This window comes from Aedes albopictus, chromosome 1 (genome assembly GCF_035046485.1).
Source record: "Aedes albopictus strain Foshan chromosome 1, AalbF5, whole genome shotgun sequence".
Lineage (NCBI taxonomy): Eukaryota > Metazoa > Arthropoda > Insecta > Diptera > Culicidae > Aedes > Aedes albopictus.
In genome coordinates, this window is record NC_085136.1 from 173,409,626 (window position 1) to 173,432,636 (window position 23,011).

Sequence of the window (23,011 nt, forward strand, 5' to 3'; positions counted from 1 at the left end):
AAAGTATTTGGTGTTTGAAGATTCCGACGTGAACAAGGTTATTAAAACCCTCGGCCTGTTGTGGGATCCTGAGGAAGACGAATTTCGTTTCCATTGTAAGTTGCCGTTCCAACCGTTGTCTGTTCCAACGAAACGTATCGTCCTCTCCGAAATTGCTCGTTTGTTCGATCCTTTGGGCTTGTGGCTCCAGTTATAGTCCTCGCCAAGATAATTATGCAACAGTTGTGGAAAGACAAGGTAGGTTGGGATGACCCGTTGACAGGCGAGAATCTACAGTCTTGGCTTACGTTTAGAGAATCCCTGAAACATGTTGACTCCGTCAAAATTCCACGCTTCGTCGGCTTGGTAAGCGTCGAGAGTGTTGAAGTACATGGATTCGCTGACGCTTCCCTTCGTGCGTACGGAGCAGTCATTTACTTACGAGTTGTATCTGGTTCCGATGTAAAGGTTTCATTGCTCTGTAGTAAATCCAGAATTGCTCCATTGTCACCTTTGACGATTCCCAGATTAGAGCTATGCGCTGCCCTATTGCTGTCCAGACTTGTTCCCAAATGCGTTGGGTCGTTAAAAATGGAAATTCAACGCATCTGCCTGTGGTCTGACAGCAACATTGTACTCGCCTGGTTGAAAAGGTTGCCCAACGATGTTTTTGTTCGCAATCGGGTGATGGAGATCAATTCAGCCACCAAAGGTTTTACTTGGTCTTACGTTCGTTCTGAGGATAACCCAGCCGATGTCGTGTCCAGGGGGCAGTTGCCGCAAACTCTTGCCGGTAACAGTTTGTGGTGGAATGGACCGACATTTTTGAAGCTGCCCCAGTATGAAGTTCTGATTCCAGATTCACTTCCGGAATCCGAAGTGCCTGATGATACACCGATTGTGCCAACTGTCTCTGCGGCAGTTGTTTCTCCTGACGTACCTTTCTTAGAAGCCTTCGGATCATTCCGATAATTGCAGAGGGTGATTGCGTACGTCTTACGGTTTGCAAACAATTGTAGAGTGAGGCACGCCGATCGTGTGTCATCCAAACATTTGACAGTTCCTGAATTGCGTAAATCCATGATGACTATTATTGGAGTCGTTCAACGTCTTGAATTGTCGGATGAAATCAACCTGATTTCGTCAGGGAAAAATAGTCGTCGTTTAGGTCCACTTGATCCCATATTGGTGGACGGTTTGTTAAGAGTAGGTGGTCGTTTGGAGAATTCTCACCTACCGTATGAAGCTCGCCACCAGGTTCTTCTTCCGAATAAGAGCCCAGTTTGTGAGCTTCTGATTCGGGACATGCATCTCGAAAACCTTCATCTTGGTCCTTCAGGGTTGATGTCTCTTATGCGTCAACGATTCTGGTTGATTAACGCTAAATCAACCATTCGGAAGGTTTTGCGGAGATGCGTGACTTGTTTCCGATCTCGTCCTCGCTGCCTACAGCCTATGATGGGTCGCCTTCCGGAGGCTCGTGTCGTTCCCTCCGCTCCGTTTTCTCGAACCGGCGTTGACTTCGCCGGACCGGTATTCGTGAAGGTTGGTCTCCGGAAGTTCGTTTGTGTGAAGGCCTACATCTGTATTTTTGTGTGTCTCGCTACCAAAGCCATTCATTTGGAGTTGGTTTCCGACCTGTCGTCCGCAGCGTTCGTGGCTGCTCTCCACCGTTTCGTGAGCCGCAGAGGCTTAGTTGAAGAGTTACATTCCGATCACGGCACAAATTTCGTAGGTGCAAAATCGGACCTCCATGAACTGTTCCTGATGTTCAGAGATGATCAATCCAAGGGAAGGATTGATGAGTTCTGTTCTGCCCGTGAAATTGTCTGGAAATTCATCCCGCCTCGCTCACCCAATTTTGGTGGGTTGTGGGAGGCCGGGGTGAAGAGTACAAAAACCCATTTACGAAAGGTCTTATCTAACGCCTGTCTCACCTTCGAAGAATTCTGTACTGTATTGACGCAAATTGAAGCAGTACTTAATTCGCGTCCACTCTTCGCCAACTCGTTGGATACCCATGAACCGTCTGCTTTAACCCCTGGCCATTTTCTTATTGGCCGAGAATTGGTCGCCATTCCAGAGCCGACGCTTGAAGATGCACCTGTCAACCGCTTGACCCGTTGGAAGTATTTGCAGTCTCTTCGACAGCAATTTTGGAAACGCTGGTCGAATGAGTATCTCAACACACTCCAAGCTCACTCTAAGTGGCATAACGGTTCTCCAAACGTTACTCCTGGGCTCATCGTGATTATTAAAGAAGACAACCTTCCACCGCAGTCATGGAAATTGGGCAGAATTGTGAAGGTTTACCCTGGCAAGGATTTAGTAGTAAGGGTAGTTGACGTTGAAACATCTACTGGGGTATACCGTCGTTCAGTATTCAGACTCGCACCACTTCCAATCGAAGACAACGATCAAGCTCTCGCATCTACAGATCCACAGTGAAACCCGGCGGGAGAATGTTCGGTTCCGAACGTTTATTTTTTTTTGTATTCTTTGTTTTTTGACCATTTTATTGTTATGTTTGACCCACTATGTATGTAAATGCCCAAATAGCCATGTTTCCCTTCATTCCCCTTCCCATTTGACCCATGTTCCCCCTGCATTGTAATTTGTTTTGTAAAATAGTTTGTTACCAATACCTTTCTCCAATTAGCATTAAGAAAAGTAACGACAGTTCTAGAAGCTTCTCCCGATTTCCAGACCATCCATTTTTTGATGTTTTTGTTTTACCTTGTCATTCCCATTGAAAGGGGAGGAGCCTATTTGTAACACTTGCTGTCACACATCACTGAACTATGTAGTATATAAGTAACGCACATCGCGCAGAGCGCATCAGTTTTATTTTGAACGTCATCGAATAAACATCGTCTACAAAGCGAAGCCACCCAGAGTTTTCCTTTCCCACCGACAAGCCATCAGTCCTGCCTCCACTGTCGAAGCGAAGCGACCGCTCGCTGCTGCTGCCTACGAGATACAGTCCACCGCTCAACCGAGCAAATCCCGGAGCATTAGCGCTGTCCCTTCAGACCGCTCCACAACTCGACCCCACCAGTGGTAATCGATTGTGGATACCGGCTTGACTGCACACGGACAGACTAGTACTCCAGAAGGTGCCTACCGAACAGTCGTTGCTGGAGCACTAACAAGGAATTTTCAGTGCCCCATCGGTCCGCTCCACGATCAGAGCTTTCCGGTAACCTGTAGTGGATACCGGACCGACTTGCACACGGGTTCAACTGAACTTTCCTGGCCTGTTGGTGTTAGCCAGTGGCAAATTTCGGATGCCCTTCTTTGGTTCCGTTCCCCGTCCGGATCTACCCACATTGTGCACCGCACAATTGATTCTATTTATTTTGTTAGTTTTTCTGAAACATTTTTTGGCGTATCTAGTGAAATTTGCTGGCGCCAAATTGATTCAATTTATTTTGAAAATTTTTCTGAAACATTTTTTGGCGTATCTAGTGAAATTTGCTGGCGCCAAATTGATTCTATTTATTTTGTTAATTTTTCTGAAACATTTTTTGGCGTATCTAGTGAAATTTGATGGCGCCAAATTGATTCTATTTATTTTGTTAATTTTTCTGAAACATTTTTTGGCGTATCTAGTGAAATTTGCTGGCACCAAATTGATTCTATTTATTTTGTTAATTTTTCTGAAACACTTTTTGGCGTATCTAGTGAAATTTGCAGGCGCCAAATTGATTCTATTTATTTTGTTTATTTTTCTGAAACATTTTTTGGCGTATCTAGTGAAATTTGCTTGCGCCAAATTGATTCTATTTATTTTGTTAATTTTTTTGAAACATTTTTTGGCGTATCTAGTGAAATTAGCTGGCGCCAAATTGATTCTAATTATTTTGTTATTTTTTCTGAAACATTTTTTGGCGTATCTAGTGAAATTTGCTGGCGCCAAATTGATTCTATTTATTTTGTTAATTTTTCTGAAACATTTTTTGGCGAATCTAGTGAAATTAGCTGGCGCCAAATTGATTCTAATTATTTTGTTAATTTTTCTGAAACATTTTTTGGCGTATCTAGTGAAATTTGCTGGCGCCAAATTGATTCTATTTATTTTGTTAATTTTTCTTAAACATTTTTTGGCGTATCTAGTGAAATTTGCTGGCGCCAAATTGATTCTATTTATTTTGTTAATTTTTCTGAAACATTTTTGGGCGTATCTAGTGAAATTTGCCTGCGCCAAATTGATTCTATTTATTTTGTTAATTTTTCTGAAACATTTTTTGGCGTATCTAGTGAAATTTGCTGGCGCAAAATTGATTCTATTTATTTTGTTCATTTTTCTGAAACATTTTTTGGCGTATCTAGTGAAATTTGCTGGCGCCAAATTGATTCTATTTATTTTGTTAATTTTTCTGAAACATTTTTTGGCGTATCTAGTGAAATTTGCTGGCGCCAAATTGATTCTGTCTATTTTGTTAATTTTTCGGAAACATTTTTTGGCGTATCTAGTGAAATTTGCTGGCGCCAAATTGATTCTGTTTATTTTGTTAATTTTTCGGAAACATTTTTGGCGTATCTAGTGAAATTTGCTGGCACCAAACTGATTCTATTTATTTTGTTAATTTTTCTGAAACATTTTTTGACGTATCTAGTGAAGTTTGTTGGCGCCAAATTGATTCTATTTATTTTGTTATTTTTCTGAAACATTTTTTGGCATATCTAGTGAAATTTGCTGGCGCCAAATTGATTCTATTTATTTTGTTAATTTTTCTGAAACATTTTTTGGCGTATCTAGTGAAATTTGCTGGCGCCAAATTGATTCTATTTATTTTGTTAATTTCTCTGAAACATTTTTGGCGTAACTAGTGAAATTTGCTGGCGCCAAATTGATTCTATTTATTTTGTTAATTTCTGTGAAACATTTTTGGCGTAACTAGTGAAATTTGCTGGCGCCAAATTGATTCTATTTATTTTGTTAATTTTTCTGAAACATTTTTTGGCGTATCTAGTGAAATTTGCTGGCGTCAAATTGATTCTATTTATTTTGTTAATTTTTCTGAAACATTTTTTGGCGTATCTAGTGAAATTTGCTTACACCAAATTGATTCTATTTATTTTGTTAATTTTTCTGAAACTTTTTTTGGCGTATCTAGTGAAATTTGCTGGCGCCAAATTGATTCTAATTATTTTGTTAATTTTTCTGAAACATTTTTTGACGTTTCGAGTGAAATTTGCTGGCGCCAAATTGATTCTATTTATTTTGTTAATTTTTCTGAAACATTTTTCTGGCGTATCTAGTGAAATTTGCTGGCGCCAAATTGATTCTATTTATTTTGTTCACTTTTCTGAAAAATTTTTTGGCGTATCTAGTGAAATTTGCTGGCGCCAAATTGATTCCATTTATTTTGTTAATTTTTCTGAAACATTTTTTGACGTTTCGAGTGAAATTTGCTGGCGCCAAATTGATACTGTTTATTTTGTTAATTTTTCTGAAACATTTTTTGGCGTATCTAGTGAAATTTGCAAATTTGCTAGCGCCAAATTGATTCTATTTATTTTGTTAATTTTTCTGAAACATTTTTTGGCGTATCTAGTGAAATTTGCTGGCGCCAAATTGATTCTATTTATTTTGTTAATTTTTCTGAAACATATTTTGGCGTATCTAGTGAAATTTACTGACGCCAAATTGATTCTTTTTGTTTTGTTAATTTTTCTGAAACATTTTTTGGCGTATCTAGTGAAATTTGCTGGCGCCAAATTGATTCTATTTATTTTGTTAATTTTTCTGAAACATTTTTTGGCGTATCTAGTGAAATTTGCTGGCGCCAAATTGATTCTATTTATTTTGTTAATTTTTCTGAAACATTTTTTTGAGTATCTAGTGAAATTTTCTTGCGCCAAATTGATTCTATTTGTTTTGTTAATTTTTCTGAAACATTTTTTGGCGTATCTAGTGAAATTTGCTGGCGCCAAATTAATTCTATTTATTTTGTTAATTTTTCTGAAACATTTTTTGGCGTATCTAGTGAAATTTGGGGGCGCCAAATTGATTCTATTTATTTTGTTAATTTTTCTGAAACATTTTTGGGCGTATCTAGTGAAATTTGCTGGCGCCAAATTGATTCTATTTATTTTGTTAATTTTTCTGAAACATTTTTTGGCGTATCTAGTGAAATTTGCTGGCGCCAAATTGATTCTATTTATTTTGTTAATTTTTCTGAAACATTTTTTGGCGTATCTAGTGAAATTTGCTGGCGCCAAATTGATTCTATTTATTTTGTTAATTTTTTTGAAACATTTTTTGGCGTATCTAGTGAAATTTGCTGGCGCCAAATTGATTCTATTTATTTTGTTAATTTTTCTGAAACATTTTTTGGCGTATCTAGTGAAATTTGCTGGCGCCAAATTGATTCTGTTTATTTTGTTAATTTTTCTGAAACATTTTTTGGCGTATCTAGTGAAATTTGCAAATTTGCTAGCGCAAAATTGATTCTATTTATTTTGTAAATTTTTCTGAAACATTTTTTGGCGTATCTAGTGAAATTTGCTGGCGCCAAATTGATTCTATTTATTTTGTTAATTTTTCTGAAACATTTTTTGGCGTATCTAGTGAAATTTGCTGGCGCCAAATTGATTCTATTTATTTTGTTAATTTTTCTGAAACATTTTTTGGCGTATCTAGTGAAATTTGCTGGCGCCAAATTGATTCTATTTATTTTGTTAATTTTTCTGAAACATTTTTTGGCGTATCTAGTGAAATTTGCTGGCGCCAAATTGATTCTATTTATTTTGTTAATTTTTCTGAAACATTTTTTTTGGCGTATCTAGTGAAATTTGCTGGCGCCAAATTGATTCTATTTATTTTGTTATTTTTTATGAAACATTCGAAATTTGCCTGCGCCAAATTGATTCTATTTATTTTGTTAATTTTTCTGAAACATTTTTTGGCGTATCTAGTGAAATTTGCTGGCGCCAAATTGATTCTATTTATTTTGTTCACTTTTCTGAAACATTTTTTGGCGTATCTAGTGAAATTTGCTGGCGCCAAATTGATTCTATTTATTTTGTTAATTTTTAAACGGAAATTTAGAGTTAGGGGGTTCAAGTGCCCCCCCTTGCCCCCCTTTGCCTCCGCCAATGCAGCCGACCAAAAAGCAAATATTTTCTTGACAAATCTAGTTCAACTTCCAGACACCCAAGTGATTCCATCTATTTTATTAATTTTTCTGAAACATTTTTTGGCGTATCTAGTGGAATTTGCTGGCGTCAAATTGATTCTATTTATTTTGTTAATTTTTCTGAAACACTTTTTGGCGTATCTAGTGAAATTTGCAGGCGCCAAATTGATTCTATTTATTTTGTTTATTTTTCTGAAACATTTTTTGGCGTATCTAGTGAAATTTGCTTGCGCCAAATTGATTCTATTTATTTTGTTAATTTTTAAACGGCAATTTAGAGTTAGGGGGTTCAAGTGCCCCCCCTTGCCCCCCTGTGCCTCCGCCAATGCAGCCGACCAAAAAGCAAATATTTTCTTTGGCAAATCTAGTTCAACTTCCAGACACCCAAGTGATTCCATCTATTTTATTAATTTTTCTGAAACATTTTTTGGCGTATCTAGTGAAATTTGCTGGCACCAAATTGATTCTATTTATTTTGTTAATTTTACTGAAACACTTCTTGGCGTATCTAGTGAAATTTGCAGGCGCCAAATTGATTCTATTTATTTTGTTTATTTTTCTGAAACATTTTTTGGCGTATCTAGTGAAATTTGCTTGCGCCAAATTGATTCTATTTATTTTGTTAATTTTTCTGAAACATTTTTTGGCGTATCTAGTGAAATTAGCTGGCGCCAAATTGATTCTAATTATTTTGTTATTTTTTCTGAAACATTTTTTGGCGTATCTAGTGAAATTTGCTGGCGCCAAATTGATTCTATTTATTTTGTTAATTTTTCTGAAACATTTTTTGGCGAATCTAGTGAAATTAGCTGGCGCCAAATTGATTCTAATTATTTTGTTAATTTTTCTGAAACATTTTTTGGCGTATCTAGTGAAATTTGCTGGCGCCAAATTGATTCTATTTATTTTGTTAATTTTTCTTAAACATTTTTTGGCGTATCTAGTGAAATTTGCTGGCGCCAAATTGATTCTATTTATTTTGTTAATTTTTCTGAAACATTTTTGGGCGTATCTAGTGAAATTTGCCTGCGCCAAATTGATTCTATTTATTTTGTTAATTTTTCTGAAACATTTTTTGGCGTATCTAGTGAAATTTGCTGGCGCAAAATTGATTCTATTTATTTTGTTCATTTTTCTGAAACATTTTTTGGCGTATCTAGTGAAATTTGCTGGCGCCAAATTGATTCTATTTATTTTGTTAATTTTTCTGAAACATTTTTTGGCGTATCTAGTGAAATTTGCTGGCGCCAAATTGATTCTGTCTATTTTGTTAATTTTTCGGAAACATTTTTTGGCGTATCTAGTGAAATTTGCTGGCGCCAAATTGATTCTGTTTATTTTGTTAATTTTTCGGAAACATTTTTGGCGTATCTAGTGAAATTTGCTGGCACCAAACTGATTCTATTTATTTTGTTAATTTTTCTGAAACATTTTTTGACGTATCTAGTGAAGTTTGTTGGCGCCAAATTGATTCTATTTATTTTGTTATTTTTCTGAAACATTTTTTGGCATATCTAGTGAAATTTGCTGGCGCCAAATTGATTCTATTTATTTTGTTAATTTTTCTGAAACATTTTTTGGCGTATCTAGTGAAATTTGCTGGCGCCAAATTGATTCTATTTATTTTGTTAATTTCTCTGAAACATTTTTGGCGTAACTAGTGAAATTTGCTGGCGCCAAATTGATTCTATTTATTTTGTTAATTTCTGTGAAACATTTTTGGCGTAACTAGTGAAATTTGCTGGCGCCAAATTGATTCTATTTATTTTGTTAATTTTTCTGAAACATTTTTTGGCGTATCTAGTGAAATTTGCTGGCGTCAAATTGATTCTATTTATTTTGTTAATTTTTCTGAAACATTTTTTGGCGTATCTAGTGAAATTTGCTTACACCAAATTGATTCTATTTATTTTGTTAATTTTTCTGAAACATTTTTTGGCGTATCTAGTGAAATTTGCTGGCGCCAAATTGATTCTAATTATTTTGTTAATTTTTCTGAAACATTTTTTGACGTTTCGAGTGAAATTTGCTGGCGCCAAATTGATTCTATTTATTTTGTTAATTTTTCTGAAACATTTTTCTGGCGTATCTAGTGAAATTTGCTGGCGCCAAATTGATTCTATTTATTTTGTTCACTTTTCTGAAAAATTTTTTGGCGTATCTAGTGAAATTTGCTGGCGCCAAATTGATTCCATTTATTTTGTTAATTTTTCTGAAACATTTTTTGACGTTTCGAGTGAAATTTGCTGGCGCCAAATTGATACTGTTTATTTTGTTAATTTTTCTGAAACATTTTTTGGCGTATCTAGTGAAATTTGCAAATTTGCTAGCGCCAAATTGATTCTATTTATTTTGTTAATTTTTCTGAAACATTTTTTGGCGTATCTAGTGAAATTTGCTGGCGCCAAATTGATTCTATTTATTTTGTTAATTTTTCTGAAACATTTTTTGGCGTATCTAGTGAAATTTACTGACGCCAAATTGATTCTTTTTGTTTTGTTAATTTTTCTGAAACATTTTTTGGCGTATCTAGTGAAATTTGCTGGCGCCAAATTGATTCTATTTATTTTGTTAATTTTTCTGAAACATTTTTTGGCGTATCTAGTGAAATTTGCTGGCGCCAAATTGATTCTATTTATTTTGTTAATTTTTCTGAAACATTTTTTTGAGTATCTAGTGAAATTTTCTTGCGCCAAATTGATTCTATTTGTTTTGTTAATTTTTCTGAAACATTTTTTGGCGTATCTAGTGAAATTTGCTGGCGCCAAATTAATTCTATTTATTTTGTTAATTTTTCTGAAACATTTTTTGGCGTATCTAGTGAAATTTGGGGGCGCCAAATTGATTCTATTTATTTTGTTAATTTTTCTGAAACATTTTTGGGCGTATCTAGTGAAATTTGCTGGCGCCAAATTGATTCTATTTATTTTGTTAATTTTTCTGAAACATTTTTTGGCGTATCTAGTGAAATTTGCTGGCGCCAAATTGATTCTATTTATTTTGTTAATTTTTCTGAAACATTTTTTGGCGTATCTAGTGAAATTTGCTGGCGCCAAATTGATTCTATTTATTTTGTTAATTTTTTTGAAACATTTTTTGGCGTATCTAGTGAAATTTGCTGGCGCCAAATTGATTCTATTTATTTTGTTAATTTTTCTGAAACATTTTTTGGCGTATCTAGTGAAATTTGCTGGCGCCAAATTGATTCTGTTTATTTTGTTAATTTTTCTGAAACATTTTTTGGCGTATCTAGTGAAATTTGCAAATTTGCTAGCGCAAAATTGATTCTATTTATTTTGTAAATTTTTCTGAAACATTTTTTGGCGTATCTAGTGAAATTTGCTGGCGCCAAATTGATTCTATTTATTTTGTTAATTTTTCTGAAACATTTTTTGGCGTATCTAGTGAAATTTGCTGGCGCCAAATTGATTCTATTTATTTTGTTAATTTTTCTGAAACATTTTTTGGCGTATCTAGTGAAATTTGCTGGCGCCAAATTGATTCTATTTATTTTGTTAATTTTTCTGAAACATTTTTTGGCGTATCTAGTGAAATTTGCTGGCGCCAAATTGATTCTATTTATTTTGTTAATTTTTCTGAAACATTTTTTTTGGCGTATCTAGTGAAATTTGCTGGCGCCAAATTGATTCTATTTATTTTGTTATTTTTTATGAAACATTCGAAATTTGCCTGCGCCAAATTGATTCTATTTATTTTGTTAATTTTTCTGAAACATTTTTTGGCGTATCTAGTGAAATTTGCTGGCGCCAAATTGATTCTATTTATTTTGTTCACTTTTCTGAAACATTTTTTGGCGTATCTAGTGAAATTTGCTGGCGCCAAATTGATTCTATTTATTTTGTTAATTTTTAAACGGAAATTTAGAGTTAGGGGGTTCAAGTGCCCCCCCTTGCCCCCCTTTGCCTCCGCCAATGCAGCCGACCAAAAAGCAAATATTTTCTTGACAAATCTAGTTCAACTTCCAGACACCCAAGTGATTCCATCTATTTTATTAATTTTTCTGAAACATTTTTTGGCGTATCTAGTGGAATTTGCTGGCGTCAAATTGATTCTATTTATTTTGTTCACTTTTCTGAAACATTTTTTGGCGTATCTAAGGAAATTTGCTGGCGCGTAATTGATTCTATTTATTTTGTTATTTTTTCTAAAACATTTTTTGGCGTATCTAGTGAAATTTGCTGGCGCCAAATTGATTCAATTTATTTTGTTAATTTTTCTGAAACATTTTTTGGCGTATCTAGTGAAATTTGCTGGCGCCAAATTGATTCTATTTAGGGTAAGTGTTCCAATTATGGTTATAGTACCAATCATTCGCCATAGTTGATTTTCACCCTTTAACGGCGTAAACCAGCAAGAGAAAAAAACTGTGAACAACAGATCACGTTCACAAAAGATGGTTGCACTTTTTTAAATCCCACATTATGCTCAAATTATGGTAGAAATAAATCATTTTCCTTAAAATTCCGGCTTCCTTGCACCCTTTTTCGCCATAGTGTACCAGTTATGGCTAATCCCATAAGGAATGCATGCAAATAGTGGGAAAAGGAACCGAAGTTAAAAAATGTAACCATAATTGGTACAGGACTCCTATCATTGGCACATGCTGTAATAAATACTAAAAGTAGTTTTGGCTCCGTTTCTATATTTTCCTGTAAAGTGTGGAAACTTAGCTATCTTTTAACATATTGATGACATTCGTAGATCTTCTCGTTATTTTTGTACAAATAGTTTTCCTTAGATAGTGCCATAATTGGTACATCCACCCTATTTTGTTAATTTTTCTGAAACATTTTTTGGCGTATCTAGTGAAATTTGCAAATTTGCTAGCGCCAAATTGATTCTATTTATTTTGTTAATTTTTCTGAAACATTTTTTGGCGTATCTAGTGAAATTTGCTGGCGCCAAATTGATTCTATTCTAGATACCCAAAAAAAATGTTTCAGAAAAGTGAACAAAATAAATAGAATCAATTTGGCGCCAGCAAATTTCTAGATACGCTTAAAAATGTTTCAGAAAAATTAACAAAATAAATAGAATTAATTTGGCGCCAGCAAATTTCACTAGATACGCCAAAAAATGTTTCAGAAAAATTAACAAAATAAATTGAATCAATTCGGCGCCATCAAATTTCACTAGATACGCCAAAAAATGTTTCAGAAAAATTAACAAAATAAATAGAATCAATTTGGCGCCAGCAAATTTCACTAGATACGCCAAAAAATGTTTCAGAAAAATTAATAAAATAGATGGAATCACATGGGTGTCTGGAAGTTGAACTAGATTTGTCAAAGAAAATATTTGCTTTTTGGTCGGCTGCATTGGTTGAGGCAAAGGGGGCAAGGAGGGGCACTTGGACCCCCTAACTCTAAATTTCCGTTTAAAAATTAACAAAATAAATAGAATCAATTTGGCGCCAGCAAATTTCACTAGATACGCCAAAAAATGTTTCAGAAAAATTAACAAAAAAAATAGAATCAATTCGGCGCAGGCAAATTTCACTAGATACGCCAAAAAATTTTTCAGAAAAAATAACAAAATAAATGGAATCAATTTGGCGCCAGCAAATTTCACTAGATACGCCAAAATATGTTTCAGAAAAATTAACAAAATAAATAGAATCAATTTGGCGCCAGCAAATTTCACTAGATACGCCAACAAATGTTTCAGAAAAATTAACAAAATAAATAGAATTAATTTGGCGCCAGCAAATTTCACTAGATACGCCAAAAAAATGTTTCAGAAAAAATAACAAAATAAATGGAATCAATTTGGCGCCAGCAAATTTCACTAGATACGCCAAAAAATGTTTCAGAAAAATTAACAAAATAAATAGAATCAATTTGGCGCCAGCAAATTTCACTAGATACGCCAAAAAATGTTTCAGAAAAATTAATAAAATAGATGGTATCACTGGGGTGTCTGAAAGTTGAACTAGATTTGCCAAAGAAAATATTTGCTTTTTGGCCGGCTGCATTGGCGGTGGCAAAGGGTGGCAAGGGTGGGGGGGGGGGGCACTTGAACCCCCTAACTCTAAATTTCCGTTTAAAAATTAACAAAATAAATAGAATCAATTTGGCGCCAGCAAATTTCACTAGATACGCCAAAAAATGTTTCAGAAAAGTGAACAAAATTAATAGAATCAATTTGGCGCCAGCAAATTTCACTAGATACGCCAAAAAAAGTTTCAGAAAAATTAACAAAATAAATAGAATTGATTTGGCGCAGGCAAATTTCACTAGATACGCCAAAAAATGTTTCAGAAAAAATAACAAAATAAATAGAATCAATTTGGCGCCAGCAAATTTCACTAGATACGCCAAAAAATATTTCGGGAAAATTAACAAAATAAATAGAATCAATTTGGCGCCAGCAAATTTCACTAGATACGCCAAAAAATGTTTCAGAAAAATTAACAAAATAAATAGAATCAATTTGGCGCCAGCAAATTTGCAAATTTCATTAGATACGCCAAAAAATGTTTCAGAAAAATTAACAAAATAAACAGAATCAATTTGGTGCCAGCAAATTTCACTAGATACGCCAAAAAATGTTTCAGAAAAATTAACAACATAAATAGAATCAATTTGGCGCCAGCAAAATTCACTAGATACGCCAAAAAATGTTTCAGAAAAATTAACAAAATAAATAGAATCAATTTGGCGCCAGCAAATTTCACTAGATACGCCAAAAAATGTTTCAGAAAAGTGAACAAAATAAATAGAATCAATTTGGCGCCAGCAAATTTCACTAGATACGCCAAAAAATGTTTCAGAAAAATTAACAAAATAAATAGAATTAATTTGGCGCAAGCAAATTTCACTAGATACGCCAAAAAATGTTTCAGAAAAAATAACAAAATAAATAGAATCAATTTGGCGCCAGCAAATTTCACTAGATACGCCAAAAAATGTTTCGGAAAAATTAACAAAATAAATAGAATCAATTTGGCGCCAGCAAATTTGCAAATTTCATTAGATACGCCAAAAAATGTTTCAGAAAAATTAACAAAATAAACAGAATCAATTTGGCGCCAGCAAATTTCACTGGATACGCCAAAAAATGTTTCAGACAAATTAACAAAATAAATAGAATCAATTTGGCGCCAGCAAATTTCACTAGATACGCCAAAAAATGTTTCAGAAAGTGAACAAAATAAATAGAATCAATTTGGCGCCAGCAAATTTCACTAGATACGCCAAAAAATGTTTCAGAAAAATTAACAAAATAAATAGAATTAATTTGGCGCAGGCAAATTTCACTAGATACGCCAAAAAATGTTTCAGAAAAAATAACAAAATAAATAGAATCAATTTGGCGCCAGCAAATTTCACTAGATACGCCAAAAAATGTTTCGGAAAAATTAACAAAATAAATAGAATCAATTTGGCGCCAGCAAATTTCACTAGATACGCCAAAAACTGTTTAAGAAAAATTAACAAAATAAATTGAATCAATTTGGCGCCAGCAAATTTCACTAGATACGCCAAAAAATGTTTCAGAAAAATTAACAAAATAAATAGAATCAATTTGGCGCCAGCAAATTTGCAAATTTCATTAGATACGCCAAAAAATGTTTCAGAAAAATTAACAAAATAAACAGAATCAATTTTGTGCCAGCAAATTTCACTAGATACGCAAAAAAATGTTTCAGAAAAATTAACAACATAAATAGAATCAATTTGGCGCCAGCAAAATTCACTAGATACGCCAAAAAATGTTTCAGAAAAATTAACAAAATAAATAGAATCAATTTGGCGCCAGCAAATTTCACTAGATACGCCAAAAAATGTTTCAGAAAAATTAACAAAATAAATAGAATCAATTTGGCGCCAGCAAATTTGCAAATTTCATTAGATACGCCAAAAAATGTTTCAGAAAAATTAACAAAATAAACAGAATCAATTTGGTGCCAGCAAATTTCACTAGATACGCCAAAAAATGTTTCAGAAAAATTAACAACATAAATAGAATCAATTTGGCGCCAGCAAATTTCACTAGATACGCCAAAAAATGTTTCAGAAAAATTAACAAAACAAAAAGAATCAATTTGGCGCCAGCAAATTTCACTAGATACGCCAAAAAAAATGTTTCAGAAAAATTAACAAAATAAATAGAATCAATTTGGCGCCAGCAAATTTGCAAATTTCATTAGATACGCCAAAAAATGTTTCAGAAAAATTAACAAAATAAATAGAATCAATTTGGCGCCAGCAAATTTCACTAGATACGCCAAAAAATGTTTCAGAAAAATAATAAAATAGATGGAATCACTTGGGTGTCTGGAAGTTGAACTAGATTTGCCAAAGAAAATATTTGCTTTTTGGCCGGCTGCATTGGCGGAGGCAAAGGGGGGCAAGGGGGGGGGCACTTGAACCCCCTAACTCTAAATTTCCGTTTAAAAATAAACAAAATAAATAGAATCAATTTGGCGCCAGCAAATTTCACTAGATACGCCAAAAAATGTTTCAGAAAAGTGAACAAAATAAATAGAATCAATTTGGCGCCATCAAATTTCACTAGATACGCCAAAACATGTTTCAGAAAAAATAACAAAATAAATGGAATCAATTTGGCGCCAGCAAATTTCACTAGATACGCCAAAAAATGTTTCAGAAAAATTAACAAAATAAATAGAATCAATTTGGCGCCAGCAAATTTCACTAGATACGCCAAAAAATGTTTCAGAAAAATTAACAAAATAAACAGAATCAATTTGGCGCCAGCAAATTTCACTAGATACGCCAAAAAATGTTTCAGAAAAATTAACAACATAAATAGAATCAATTTGGCGCCAGCAAATTTCACTAGATACGCCAAAAAATGTTTCAGAAAAATTAACAAAACAAAAAAAATCAATTTGGCGCCAGCAAATTTCACTAGATACGCCAAAAAATGTTTCAGAAAAATTAACAAAATAAATAGAATCAATTTGGTGCCAGCAAATTTCACTAGATACGCCAAAAAATGTTTCAGAAAAATTAACAACATAAATAGAATCAATTTGGCGCCAGCAAATTTGCGAATTCCATTAGATACGCCAAAAAATCTTTCAGAAAAATTAACAAAATAAACAGAATCAATTTGGTGCCAGAAAATTTCACTAGATACGCCAAAAAATGTTTCAGAAAAATTAACAAAATAAATAGAATCAATTTGGCGCCAGCAAATTTCACTAGATACGCCAAAAAATGTTTCAGAAAAATTAACAAAATAAATAGAATCAATTTGGCGCCAGCAAATTTCACTAGATACGCCAAAAAATGTTTCAGAAAAATTAACAAAATAAATAGAATTAATTAGGCGCCAGCAAATTTCACAAGATACGCCAAAAAATGTTTCAGAAAAATGAACATAACAAATAGAATCAATTTGGCGCCACAAAATTTCACTAGATACCCAAAAAAATGTTTCGGAAAAATTACCAAAATAAATAGAATCAATTTGGCGCCAGCAAATTTCACTAGATACGCCAAAAAATGTTTCAGAAAAATTAACAAAATAAATAGAATCAATTTGGCGCCAGCAAATTTCACTAGATACGCCAAAAAATGTTTCAGAAAAATTAACAAAATAAATAGAATCAATTTGGCGCTAGCAAATTTCACTAGATACGCCAAAAAATGTTTCAAAAAAATTAACAAAATAAATAGACTCAATTTTGCGCCAGCAAATTTCACTAGATACGCCAAAAAATGTTTCAGAAAAATTAACAAAATAAATAGAATCAATTTGGCGCCAGCTAATTTTACTAGATACGCCAAAAAATGTTTCAGAAAAATTAACAAAATAAATAGAATCAATTTGGCGCCAGCAAATTTCACTAGATACGTCAAAAAATGTTTCAGAAAAATTAACAAAATAAATAGAATCAATTTGGCGCCAGCTAATTTCACTAGATACGCCAAAAAATGTTTCAGAAAAATCAACAAAATAAATAGAATCAATTTGGCGCCAGCAAATTTCACTAGATACGCCAAAAAATGTTTCAGAAAAATTAACAAAATAAATAGAATCAATTTGGCGCCAGCAAATTTCACTAGATACGCCAAAAAATGTTTCAGATAAATTAACAAAATAAATAGAATCAATTTGGCGTCAGCTAATTCCACTAGATACGCCAAAAAATGTTTCAGAACAAATAACAAAATAAATAGAATTAATTTCGCGCCAGCAAATTTCACTAGATACGCCAAAAAATGTTTCAGAAAAATTAACAAAACAAATAGAATCAATTTGGCGCCAGAAAATTTTACTAGATACCCAAAAAAAATGTTTCAGAAAAATTAACAAAATAAATAGAATCAATTTGGCGCCAGCTAATTTCACTGGATACGCCAAAAAATGTTTCAGAAAAATTAACAAAATAAATAGAATCAAATTGGCGCCAGCAAATTTCACTGGATACGTCAAAAAATGATTCAGAAAAATTAACAAAATAAATAGAATCAATTTGGCGCCAGCAAATTTCACTAGATACGCCAAAAAATGTATCAGAAAAATTAACAAAATAAATAAAATCGATTCGGCGCCAGCTAATTTCACTAGATACGCCAAAAAATGTTTCAGAAAAATTAACAAAATATATAGAATCAATTTGGCGTCAGCAAATTTCACTAGATACGCCAAAAAATGTTTCAGAAAAATTAATAAAATAGATGGAATCACTTGGGTGTTTATTTTTTTAATTTTTCTGAAACATTTTTTGGCGTATCTAGTGAAATTTGCTGGCGCCAAATTGATTCCATTTATTTTGTTAATTTTCCTGAAACATTTTTTGACGTATCTAGTGAAATTAGCTGGCGCCAAATTGATTCTATTTATTTTGTTAATTTTTCTGAAACACTTTTTGGCGTATTTAAATGGAAATTTAGAGTTAGGGGGGTCAAGTGCTCCCTCTTGCCCCCCTTTGCCACCACCAATGCAGCCGACTTAAAAGCAAATATTTTCTTTGGCAAATCTAGTTCAACTTCCAGACGCCCAAGTGATTCCATCTATTTTATTAATTTTTCTGAAACATTTTTTGGCGTATCTAGTGAAATTTGCTGGCGCCAAATTGATTCTATTTATTTTGTTAATTTTTCTGAAACATTTTTTGGCGTATCTAGTGAAATTTGCTGGCGCCAAATTGATTCTATTTATTTTGTTAATTTTTCTGAAACATTTTTTGGCGTATCTAGTGAAATTTGCTGGCGCCAAATTGATTCTATTTATTTTGTTAATTTTTCTGAAACATTTTTTGGAGTATATAGTGAAATTTGCTGGCGCCAAATTGATTCAATTTATTTTGTTAATTTTTCTGAAACATTTTTTGACGTTTCTAGTGTCTGGCGCCAAATTGATTCTATTTATTTTGTTAATTTTTCTGAAACATTTTTTGGCGTATATAATGAAATTTTCTGGCGCCAAATTGATTCTATTTATTTTGTTAATTTTTCTGAAACATTTTTTGGCGTATCTAGTAAAATTTGCTGGCGCCAAATTGATTCTATTTATTTTGTTAATTTTTCTGAAACATTTTTTGGCGTATCTAGTGAAATTTGCTGGCGCCAAATTGATTCTATTTATTTTGTTAATTTTTCTGAAACATTTTTTGGCGTATCTAGTGAAATTTGCTGGCGCCAAATTGATTCTGTCTATTTTGTTAATTTTTCGGAAACATTTTTTGGCGTATCTAGTGAAATTTGCTGGCGCCAAATTGATTCTGTTTATTTTGTTAATTTTTCGGAAACATTTTTGGCGTATCTAGTGAAATTTGCTGGCACCAAATTGATTCTATTTATTTTGTTTATTTTTCTGAAACATTTTTTGACGTATCTAGTGAAGTTTGCTGGCGCCCATTTGATTCTATTTATTTTGTTTATTTTTCTGAAACATTTTTTGGCATATCTAGTGAAATTTGCTGGCGCCAAATTGATTCTATTTATTTTGTTAATTTTTCTGAAACATTTTTTGGCGTACCTAGTGAAATTTGCTGGCGCCAAATTGATTCTATTTATTTTGTTAATTTTTCTGAAACATTTTTTGGCGTATCTAGTGAAATTTGCTTACACCAAATTGATTCTATTTATTTTGTTAATTTTTCTGAAACATTTTTTGGCATATCTAGTGAAATTTGCTGGCACTAAATTGATTCTAATTATTTTGTTAATTTTTCTGGAACATTTTTTTTTCGTATCTAGTGAAATTTGCAAATTAACTAGCGTCAAATTGATTCTATTTATTTTGTTAATTTTTCTGAAACATTTTTTGGCGTATCTAGTGAAATTTGCTGGCGCCAAATTGATTCTATTTATTTTGTTAATTTTTCTGAAACATTTTTTGGCGTATCTAGTGAAATTTGCTAGTGCCAAATTGATTCTATTTGTTTTGTTAATTTTTCTGAAACATTTTTTGGCGTATCTAGTGAAATTTGCTGGCGCCAAATTGATTCTATTTATTTTGTTAATTTTTCTGAAACATTTTTTGACGTTTCTAGTTGCTGGCGCCAAATTGATTCTATTTATTTTGTTAATTTTTCTGAAACATTTTTTAGCGTATCTAGTGGAATTTGCTGGCGCCAAATTGATTCTATTTATTTTGTTAATTTTTCTGAAACATATTTTGGCGTATCTAGTGAAATTTGCTGGCGCCAAATTGATTCTATTTATTTTGTTAATTTATCTGAAACATTTTTTGGCGTATCTAGTGAAATTTGCTGGCGCCAAATTGATTCTATTTATTTTGTTAATTTTTCTGAAACATTTTTGGGCGTATCTAGTGAAATTTGCTGGCGCCAAATTGATTCTATTTATTTTGTTAATTTTTCTGAAACATTTTTTGGCGTATCTAGTGAAATTTGCTGGCGCCAAATTGATTCTATTTATTTTGTTAATTTTTCTGAAACATTTTTTGGCGTATCTAGTGAAATTTGCTGGCGCCAAATTGATTCTATTTATTTTGTTAATTTCTCTGAAACATTTTTGGCGTAACTAGTGAAATTTGCTGGCGCCAAATTTATTCTATTTATTTTGTTAATTTCTGTGAAACATTTTTGGCGTAACTAGTGAAATTTGCCTGCGCCAAATTGATTCTATTTATTTTGTTAATTTTTCTGAAACAATTTTTGGCGTATCTAGTGAAATTTGCTGGCGCCAAATTGATTCTATTTATTTTGTTAATTTCTCTGAAACATTTTTGGCGTAACTAGTGAAATTTGCTGGCGCCAAATTTATTCTATTTATTTTGTTAATTTCTGTGAAACATTTTTGGCGTATCTAGTGAAATTTGCCTGCGCCAAATTGATTCTATTTATTTTGTTAATTTTCTGAAACATTTTTTGGCGTATCTAGTGGAATTTGCTGGCGAAAAATTGATTCTATTTATTTTGTTAATTTTTCTGAAACATTTTTTGGCGTATCTAGTGAAATTTGCTTACACCAAATTGATTCTATTTATTTTGTTAATTTTTCTGAAACATTTTTTGGCGTATCTAGAGAAATTTGCTGGCGCCAAATTGATTCTAATTATTTTGTTAATTTTTCTGAAACATTTTTTGACGTTTCGAGTGAAATTTGCTGGCGCCAAATTGATTCTATTTATTTTGTTAATTTTTCTGAAAAATTTTTCTGGCGTATCTAGTGAAAATTGCAAATTTGCCAGCGCCAAATTGATTCTATTTATTTTGTTAATTTTTCTGAAACATTTTTTGGCGTATCTAGTGAAATTTGCTGGCGCCAAATTGATTCTATTTATTTTGTTAATTTTTCTGAAACATTTTTTGGCGTATCTAGTGAAATTTTCTGGCGCCAAATTGATTCTATTTATTTTGTTAATTTTTCTGAAACATTTTTTGGCGTATCTAGTGAAATTTGCTGGCGCCAAATTGATTCTATTTATTTTGTTAATTTTTCTGAAACATTTTTTGGCGTATCTAGTGAAATTTGCTGGCGCCAAATTGATTCTATTTATTTTGTTAATTTTTCTGAAACATTTTTTGGCGTATCTAGTGAAATTTGCTGACGCCAAATTGATTCTATTCATTTTGTTAATTTCTCTGAAACATTTTTGGCGTAACTAGTGAAATTTGCTGGCGCCAAATTTATTCTATTTATTTTGTTAATTTCTGTGAAACATTTTTGGCGTATCTAGTGAAATTTGCCTGCGCCAAATTGATTCTATTTATTTTGTTAATTTTTCTGAAACATTTTTTGGCGTATCTAGTGAAATTTGCTGGCGCCAAATTGATTCTATTTATTTTGTTAATTTTTCTGAAACATTTTTTGGCGTATCTAGTGAAATTTGCTTACACCAAATTGATTCTATTTATTTTGTTAATTTTTCTGAAACATTTTTTGGTGTATCTAGTGAAATTTGCTGGCGCCAAATTGATTCTAATTACTTTATTAATTTTTCTGAAACATTTTTTGACGTTTCGAGTGAAATTTGCTGGCGCCAAATTGATTCTATTTATTTTGTTAATTTTTCTGAAACATTTTTTTGGCGTATCTAGTGAAAATTGCAAATTTGCCAGCGCCAAATTGATTCTATTTATTTTGTTAATTTTTCTGAAACATTTTTTGGCGTATCTAGTGAAATTTGCTGGCGCCAAATTGATTCTATTTATTTTGTTAATTTTTCTGAAACATTTTTTGGCGTATCTAGTGAAATTTTCTGGCGCCAAATTGATTCTATTTATTTTGTTAATTTTTCTGAAACATTTTTTGGCGTATCTAGTGAAATTTGCTGGCGCCAAATTGGTTCTATTTATTTTGTTAATTTTTCTGAAACATTTTTTGGCGTATCTAGTGAAATTTGCTGGCGCCAAATTGATTCTATTTATTTTGTTAATTTTTTCTGAAACATTTTTGGGCGTATCTAGTGAAATTAGCCTGCGCCAAATTGATTCTATTTATTTAGTTAATTTTTCTGGAACATTTTTTGGCGTATCTAGTGAAATTTGCTGGCGCCAAATTGATTCTATCTATTTTGTTAATTTTTCTGAAACATTTTTGGCGTATCTAGTGAAGTTTGCTGGCGCCAAATTGATTCTATTAATTTTGATCATTTTTCTGAATCATTTTTTGGCGTATCTAGTGAAATTTGCTAGCGCCAAATTGATTCTATTTATTTTGTTAATTTTTCTGAAACATTTTTTGGCGTATCTAGTGATATTTGCTGGCGCCAAATTGATTCTATTCATTTTATTAATTTTTCTGAAACATTTTTTGGCGTATCTAGTGAAATTTGCTGGCGCCAAATTGATTCTATCTATTTTGTTAATTTTTCTGAAACATTTTTTGGCGTATCTAGTGAAATTTGCTGGCGCCAAATTGATTCTATTTGTTTTGTTCATTTTTCTGAATCATTTTTTGGCGTATCTAGTTAAATTTGCTGGCGCCAAATTGATTCTATTTATTTTGTTAATTTCTCTGAAACATTTTTGGCGTAACAAGTGAAATTTGCTGGCGCCAAATTGATTCTATTTATTTTGTTAATTTTTCTGAAACATTTTTTGGCGTATCTAGTGAAATTTGCTGGCGCCAAATTGATTCTATCTATTTTGTTAATTTTTCTGAAACATTTTTTGGCGTATCTAGTGAAATTTGCTGGCGCCAAATTGATTCTATTTATTTTGATCATTTTTCTGAATCATTTTTTGGCGTATCTAGTTAAATTTGCTAGCGCCAAATTGATTCTATTTATTTTGTTAATTTTTCTGAAACATTTTTTGGCGTATCTAGTGAAATTTGCTGGCGCCAAATTGATTCTATTTATTTTGTTAATTTTTCTGAAACATTTTTTGGCGTATCAAGTGAAATTTGCAAATTTGCCAGCGCCAAATTGATTCTGTTTATTTTGCTAATTTTTCTGAAACATTTTTTGGCGTA

At 32.6% G+C, this 23,011-nt stretch overlaps 1 protein-coding gene across 1 annotated transcript; it reads left to right on the forward strand.

Annotated features, from left to right (window-relative positions):
* Positions 1-1,062: 1,062 nt before the first annotated feature.
* On the forward strand, positions 1,063-2,427 carry LOC134289833 (uncharacterized). The gene has a single exon (XM_062856449.1). The coding sequence runs from the start codon at positions 1,063-1,065 to the stop codon at positions 2,425-2,427; it is 1,365 nt and encodes a 454-aa protein (XP_062712433.1).
* The last annotated feature ends 20,584 nt before the right edge of the window (positions 2,428-23,011 follow it).